The sequence below is a fragment of the Onthophagus taurus genome, chromosome 7, assembly GCF_036711975.1.
Source record: "Onthophagus taurus isolate NC chromosome 7, IU_Otau_3.0, whole genome shotgun sequence".
Lineage (NCBI taxonomy): Eukaryota > Metazoa > Arthropoda > Insecta > Coleoptera > Scarabaeidae > Onthophagus > Onthophagus taurus.
The window spans coordinates 32,642,840-32,651,604 of NC_091972.1; the positions used below are offsets into that span (position 1 = coordinate 32,642,840).

The following is an 8,765-nucleotide window of genomic DNA, read 5'->3' on the forward strand; positions in this document are numbered from 1 at the left end:
TTTTCGCTGAAAAATCATCCCTTGAAATCTTTCACATCAATTTAGAAACACTCGTTTAATAAAATCAGAAATACATACTTCGTTTTTATTTATTTAATTGAAGAATTCTCTCAAAACTCACCGTTTGTAGTTCCACTACAATTTAAATCGAAAATAATTATTTGATTTTTTTTTAATTTTAACAGAGAAAAGTCCTAATTGATTTATTCAATTAGCAAGGCAATTTTTGGTTCTCTGTTATTTAAAAAGGGCAGATATTTTTTTAAATATTTAGATGTAATGTAAATAAATATTTTACATGTTAAACAATTTCGTGTTCAATCACTTAAATTCAATTCACACAATTGTTCTTTTATTCTGAGTATGCAACTTCTACTACAAGTTGGATTTTCAATTTTATTTAATTCATTCATAAATGATGTTTTTCTCGTTTGCCCGTTAGAGGCAGCACGAGCTAGAGCAACCCAACTCGACCGGTTGGATAACTATGTATATCTATAAACAAGGATTCATACATGGTAGTTACACATTTCAGCAAAGAGACGAGGAGTCAACTTAGCCACTCTCTCCAGTGTTCTATTCTATTCCATAGATTTGGCATATAATAGCTAAACGATTTCTTCAAAGACTCAAGACTAATTTTTATGGAATTCACTAAAATATCCCAGTTTCTTTTTGATTTAATATAAAAATCGATTTCTTGGTAAAATGTTATGAAAAAGCACAGTATCAAACGAAAAAATTAAAAACTTTTAAGTACAAAATAAAATATTGTAATGTAAACTTTTTTAATTTTAACATTTTAGATAACTATACGAATTAAAGTTTCTACAAGTAAACAACTATAAGTTCATATTTGCATATTTTATATGTTTATACCAAGACGGTACAAGTACAGTGACGCTAGAACCACGTAAACACATCAGTCGAGGACATCATGTTGAAGACTTGGGGTTATTATCAACTTGAAAATCGATTGCGTAACCTAAGGTGTTGGTCATGTTCGAATAAATTTGAAGATTATTGCTACATGATTTTGATTCCTTTGAATATTTTATGGGAAATCCACCCTCTTTTTATGGAATTAAAGAGTAAGACATTATAATACAATAATTTAAATTATACTAATAAGTTTAGGATTCACTTCAAATTTAATTAATTGTGTTAATTTTGTAGACTTTAAGGCGGAATCTGACAACTTTTTGTTTCACTTTGATATTATTAATGTTCAAATTGTAGCTACATGTGTAAATGTAATATTTATGGTTAATTATAAAAATGTAATGAATTTAATTCATGCTGTTAGCGATTTTAGTCAATTTGAGAAACCGATAAGAATCAAAGTTTTGGATAAATTTTTAAGCAAAGTCCTTAAATTTCTTCGTATTATCGTATTTGTGTCAGTTACATCAGCATTATATGTCGCGATTTTTGACAAAAATTGTGTTAAATATCGATTAGATACAGATTACACTTCTACGTGTAACTTAATAATGGAGTATTATGTACCGTTTAAAGTGAATCGCTATCAACAAGCATTAATGACAATATTTCAATTATTCTCCTTGACAATTGCGGGAGAAGTTATACTGATTTACATTATATTTATGTATTATACTTTTGAATTATTAACTATTCGTTTGGAAGACATTTCTATGAAAATTAACGATATTAAGTTTGATGGAGACAAAGAAAAAAGTTTTAAAAAATTGCAACTTATTATAATGTATCATCAACATACTTTTCGGTAAATTTTACAACATTAAAGTTTAGCATATTCTAAACTAGCTTATCCATAGGATTTTCCATATGGCCACCCCGTTAATTAATAAATTAATTGTGGGGTACAGATTTTGCATTGTTATTTCAAATACTTTATTGGTTGGAAAAATTATGTTAAATCCTGATATCAGAAGTATTGAATTATTTATTATTGGCAGTGGAGTTTTGTTAATGCACCACACTGTTGGACAACGTATCATCAATTACGTAAAAATCTCATACCTGTAAATTACTTATTATCAAAAATTTTGCCTTATTATAGAGTTCAACTGTAAAGGATGCAATTTACAACACGAATTGGTACGATGCGGATGTTGCAACTCAAAAAGATATTTTAACATTTCTTTGTATGCTTCAACAACCATTTTATATAAGTTACAACATGTTTGGATCTCTGGGTTATGCTGCATTAACCAATGTTAGTGAGTTTGTACATTTTGCGGTTCAATTTGATTTTTTTGTAAATTATTTTAGGATTGTAAGAAAATGTATGCTTGTTTAAATTCGATGATAAAAATACTGAATCGTTAAATTTTGCGAGAAAAATCAACGATGTTATCAAATATATGAAAAATATAATAGTTTTGTGTTTCTATGTAGAGGAATAATAATGTTAAATAAAAGCACATCTTAAAGTTTTATTGATGTTATTATTTATTATTAACACTTTTACGATTTATGTAATATCTTCTTGATGCATTTATGATTATGATTATAAAATTATTCAATAATTAGTTTTAGGTTAATGTTGTTATTTTCAAAATAATTAGCTTTTACCACAGTTTGGAACTTAGACTTTTGGTTAACACATTTGCTGGCATATTGGCTGTTTATAAATATTTAACATGAAACAACTTAGCATCACCTTTTATAAAATCATATCACGCCAATATGTTTGCTTCATTTATCATTTAATGGTGTTACAGCCAGAGTCCTACCTTGGCCACCCGAATGCATTGTTTCCAACCTTTCCGGTCCAGTGATCGTGTTCTCCACATCGGAATTTTCAGAATTGACTTGCTATCCTTATTGACTGAATCCTCTCAGCGTTTTCTTGGCTTTCCGACTGACTTCCTTCCCTCCACCCTTGTTCATTACGCACGTATGGGTATTCTTTCTTCATCCATCTATATAATGCCTGATTGTATAGGATTCGCTACATATCCTGTTCTTTCACTGGTCTGAGGATTCGTTGTAGCACGGTTCTCTCAAAGGCTGCTTTACGTAATGGCGTTTCACTGCCATAGCAGAGCACAATTCTGACTGTGGTCTTGAAGATTTGCAGCTTCGTCTCTCTGTGGACGTCTTTACATTTCATAATTGGAAGTATCGTGTAGTATGCTTTATTCGCCATCATATGTCCTTGATTTCGTTGATTTCATTGCTGTCCACAGAGGGGTAGGTTCCTAGATATATGATATAATCCACCCTCTTTATATTAGTGTCCAATCCTGTCTGATTGGTACGTTTTCCCGTGACTGCACCATGACTTTCGTTTTGTCGCCGTTAATGCGACATCTATGCTATCGTATCGAGTCTAACTAAAAATTCCTTGGTGTGATTACGCTATTATGTTTATGTCGTCAGCATATGCCACAATCTGCGACGTCTTAAAGAGTAGCGTCCCTTAGAAAATTTTCTTATAACGTACTTCAAAGCCAGGTTTGAGGTTTACTTTAGTCTGGAGAGGTTTTGGAAGGTTGGTATCAAGTCCTTCTGGATCCCCTGAACCTTCCGCATAGGTTTAATCCGGTATTCAATGATCTTAGTTAAGATTTTGTAAGACATGCACAACATTAAGTTCCCTCTGTAATTTTAGCAGCGAAGTTTATCGCTTCTTTGTATATCGGATCTTTCGTACGTCCACATTTAGGACACCATAACGTGATTTTTCTCAACAATGTAGTCCCCACCGCTTTTGAGGAGTTCCATCGATATGTCATCTATGCCCGGCATCTTGTTCCTTTTCTAGCTTCTGATGACATCTTTCATTTCCTCTACTGTTGGCAGATTCATTGTGCTTCGATCGTCGCCAGCGCCTCGGTCAGGTAGTGATTTATAGTAGCAGTCTGCGATGAATAATGAATATTGCCCCATCTCGTTTTTATTTCTTCCCCATTGCCGATTATATCTCCCATAATGTTCTTATAGAGGCTCGTTCTCGGTTGGTATTCTCCTTTCCAGTTTTTAACTAGGGCATAAGATGCCGTCGGGTTGCTGGATTTAAACTCTTCGTCCATGTTACACAAGTAGTATAATAATGAGAGTTCTGGACCGGAAGTTGCTCCTGGTGCTCCTCCTGTGACGTGACGCTCCAATGTTATAACACAGAATAATCAGTAATAACACTGACATCGATTCGTTTGATGTTGGTGCACATCGTATTGTGACCTCGATTTAAAACCCGCCATCTTATCACGAGTTACCAAAGGCACAGAATAACCAGAAGTGACCACAGAATAACGTGGCAATATCACGTTATTCTCTGGTAATAAGTATAGGGAGCGGTACCAGCTTAAATCTGGGAGGGATCTTAGGTTGGTAATGGAAAAGTAACTAGATCTGGTGATTTTTAAAAAAAGTAACTAGAAAAATTTTAAAAATTCGCGCCATCTTGCGGTGTGTAGCGAAACTAGACGGGTAAATTTGTGATGGATTTTATCAGATAAACAACAAATGGCGTTGTGTTGTATTTCCCTGTATCTCGGCTATTCGGAAACGTAAAAACGGGCTCTAATAGATTTTTTCATGTAGAATCCAATGGTGCATGTAGAATTTTTCTAGTCATCACGGTTTTTGAGTTATAAAGAGTTAAGTATTTTAGAAGTTGAGTATTCAGTATTTGAATTGTGTTTATAACTCAAAAACCGTGATGACTAGAAAAATTCTACGTGCACCATTGGATTCCACGTGAAAAAATCTATTAGAACCCGTTTTTACTTTTTTACCAAGTTTCCGGATAGCCGAGATACAGGAGGTGTCTGAAAATCGTAAATTTCAAACACTCCTCCCTGTATATCAAAAACGAAGAAGGCTATGAAAATTTGGTTTACGCCATTGTAAGGTTCACAAAAAAGTAGCTTAGGTTCGCGAAAGCCGCAACTTTCTATCTTTCATAATAACTGAGATACCCTGCAAACCCATCGAACTTGGACATGAAATTCTGCGCAACTAGACCGTTACAAATTTTTAGGTTTTATGCTTCGTACGTTTCTGAGATTTTACGTGTAGGAGCTATTCCTCCCAATCTTTCGATTTAAAATAATTTCAAGATGGCTGCCACATCCAGTATACCGGAAGTAGCCTACAACTTTGTTATTTTAAACGAAATGCTACAATTTTTATTGGATATTTGAATTGAAAAACAGGTTTGTTTAATCAAAAATCACAATCCAAAATTCACTCGCAAAAAGAGAACCGCAAAAATTCCGTCTTATTGTTTACATACATAGTTTGTACTTTTACAATAGAAAGACAGTCCAAAGCCTATAGAGAAATATCGAAATTATGATCATTTGTGAGTCAAAGTGCCAAAATCCAGCTTTTTCTATTTCTGTAATATTTCTCAAAAAGCACGAAATACAGTGGTTCATTCAGTTTATTTTGATTGTAACATTTAGGTATTAATAAAATAGTATGCACAAGTCTTAGAAACAACTTTGCCCCCCGCTTTGCCTTTGAGAATCCGTCTCTCTTATGAGGAACCAGATATAGTCTCCCATCATTCTTTCATGTCAAATTCCCTGATAATGCCGCTCAATGTTCTTCATTTGTTGGTGGAATCTTTCGCCATGTTCGTCACTTACGTCACTAAGGAATTTAGGGGAAGAAATTTAAGTGTGAGTGTAAAAAATGAATTTTTAGAAACATATTTACACCGGTTGGAAAAAATTAAAATAAAATTAAACATATAACTGAATATAGTTTATTTGTAAACTGCCTACATCCCCGTAGCTTTTGAATTGTACATCGAAATTAAATTTAGAATAAAAAACGTGTCAATCCTTCATAGTTTTTTATTCTGTTTTTTTGTTCTTGAAGATTCTCAGCTGCTATTCCAAAATATTGGAGATAATTTTCTTGTACCAAATTAGTAAATTTACGACGTATGTCTTGACGACATATTTACCACACAGATAACAGAAATTAAGGGGGTCGTTTTCACACTCAAAAACTCGTTGTCTTTTACTCATTTTATAATCAAGTATACAATTAAACTATGTTACACGATACAATTTGTGAACAACTGATTAACGCTGAATATGGAACTCGAATGAATAACTTTAGCAATCTTACTCTCTACGAAACCTTCCCTTACGGTAGTGGGGGTTTTTATGATGCTCACTTTTTTCTTAACATTCCAGGAAAAAACGTTTTCATTTGACCACGAGAAATATATTTATTTTAATATTGTTCAAGTATCCTTAAATAAATTAAAATATCCTTTTTCAGGTAAACTTAATTCACTGAGTAAAACGGCAATATACGTTAGGAATACCGAAAAATATAGAAACAGGAAAAACCTGGGCATCTTCCCATTGTAAAAGTACAAACCCTATGTAAAAAAAACGGAATTTTTGCGGCTCTCCAAGGCGTTTGAGTGAATTTTGTATTGTGATTTTTGATCAAACAAAACTGTTTTTCAAATCATGTATCCAATAACAATTGCCAATAATCTTGAAATTATTTTAAATCGAAAGATTGGTATGAATAGATACATATGAAACATGAAACCTACAAATTTCTAATGGTCTAGTTGCGCGGAATTTCATGTATATACAAGAAAAAGCTGTGAAGATCATAATGTTGCCTTCTAAAAAGAGCAAACTTTACGTAGAAGGTAAAAAACAATTTTTCTGCGACACTCCACGGATATTGAATGAATTTTTGGTTCACATTTTGTCTAAAAAAAATCCCTTCTTTACATATTATGGACCATTGTTTTAAAACTACCGAACCGATTGGAAAAAGTATTAACAACATTTATTGGCTATACAATACTCTTTAATTTCATGAATAGAACGACCAGATCGGTCATATCTAACTCGAGATATGCTGCAAATAGTCAACTTTGCCCTAAAAAAAAATCATAGCTCCAAAACATATCCATAGAACAAATTTTAAATGTGATTTTTGGGATTAGGGAACCAAACTACATAAGAAAATACAGTGGCGTCAAATGTACATTTTATGATTTTTTTCTGTAGACTAGTGTTATTGAACGCTTAAGAGTAATTAGGAATATTTCGTTCCTCATTGAGGTATTTCCTTTTTTCCTTCTATAAGTTTTGTCCGCAAATAGCGGATAGTAGATTTTCCAACCTGGCTTTCGTTGGTCTCTCTATAAATTGTTTAGAAGACTTTTTGTTTATGGCTTCTCGGCATTTATCATAAAATTACACGTTTCTGTTTTGCTGAGTCCAATAGCTTATGACATGTGAAAAATTTTAAAATAGGTACTTACTACTTAACCAAGAAAACCAGCAAATTTTGACATAAACCGTGGCGTGCCGCGTGGAATGGTGCATTCTGAGTGTGTGTGCACGCGGTATGTCCCACTCCAGTGGTCAGCACGTCTGAAATCCTTTTCGGTCCAAGACCTCTGTCTCCTCCGTCAAGTTGATTTTAACTTTCTCAAATCATCAAATCTGTTATAAATTTCGACTCCTTCCCTTCTCTTCACTGTTAGAATTTACTCTTTTAAACTTCTTTTAATCTCGTACGTTTTCTTGCGGATGATTCCAAAATTGTCTGTGATAACCTCTCCAAGCTCTTCCAATTATCTCTCAACAATGCCCTGCTTTTCAACTAACCTCCCCCAGGACCATCATCAGCACTGTGCTGAAGCAGACAACCATAAGTTGGTACATATATAATGAAGACTCGTCATGTTTTTTTACGTGAATATATAATAATGGCCTCTGTCATTTCCACGACAAATATATTTACTAATTTGGCTATTCTTGGATCTAAAATATTCTAAAACTTCGCTTGCAATTAAAACAAAAATATATTAAATTTCAAAGAAATTGTGAATAACATCGATGTACTTTAAATTGCACCAAATTATTCAGTAAACAATTTTTACCCATAAACTTTTAACATCCGTTATTTTCAAGATGAAATATTCATCGAGGTTGTTAACCAAATTTAGTGAACCAACGGAACATTTCTTTTTAATATTCTTTATAGGATATTTCTTGGAAAGCAACGTTAATGTTAACTGTTTTTAAGCTTTATTATTCTTTTATTTTTAAGTTTTAAATTATCATAAATAACAATGATGTTCAAAAGAAAAAAGTTTTTGTTGTCATAATCGTTTTAATTTACAATTCAAAAACTTTCTCTGATCTTCAATCAACCAAAACAATCAAATGCAAATTGATAATGACCGTGCAGAATTTTAATGAATTGGCTTGCGGTTATTCAATAACGTAAATTATGCCTGGTTAAAATGTACGAAATAGATTTATAATAACAATTTAAAAAATTGTTGTAAGAAAAATTTTGTGAGGGCGTAAATTATTATTAAAAAAAGTTTTGTGTAAACAAGAATCTGTGTCAACCAGTCAATTGAACATTCTTCTTATCTGCGATTAACTGGGATTTTTTGTCGTATTATTGCGTCTAGTGATCCACGATAGTTGCAAAATCCGCTAGAAATGTTAAGGTTAATTTTATTATTTATATGTATATTATGCATTGTCAGATGGTGGACGTGATACGGGCTACAATCTTGTAATATGTATGCGTTATGATGTAATCGTTTGAATTTAGTTTCAAATTAGATGCGTTTCTACCCGTATTTTAAAAAGATGTGGGCTTTTTCGTATAATTTATTCCATCTAATACCACTCGTGTTAACATCTGTGTTAGTTCTCTTTACCCAGTTAATTTTAAGTAATCAAAAAATTTTATAAACATGACACTTCTTGTCTTCGCTAAAACATCCTTAAGTCACGACTTGTTCTTTTAAAAGATGA

At 32.6% G+C, this 8,765-nt stretch overlaps 1 protein-coding gene across 1 annotated transcript; it reads left to right on the forward strand.

Moving 5' to 3' along the window:
• The first annotated feature begins 1,184 nt into the window (after nucleotides 1-1,184).
• On the forward strand, nucleotides 1,185-2,421 carry LOC111414936 (uncharacterized). The gene is made up of 4 exons (XM_071198365.1): nucleotides 1,185-1,747; nucleotides 1,800-1,989; nucleotides 2,045-2,200; nucleotides 2,257-2,421. Exons 1-4 carry the CDS (start codon nucleotides 1,263-1,265, stop codon nucleotides 2,311-2,313), a joined length of 888 nt encoding a protein of 295 aa, XP_071054466.1. The 5' UTR covers nucleotides 1,185-1,262; the 3' UTR covers nucleotides 2,314-2,421.
• The last annotated feature ends 6,344 nt before the right edge of the window (nucleotides 2,422-8,765 follow it).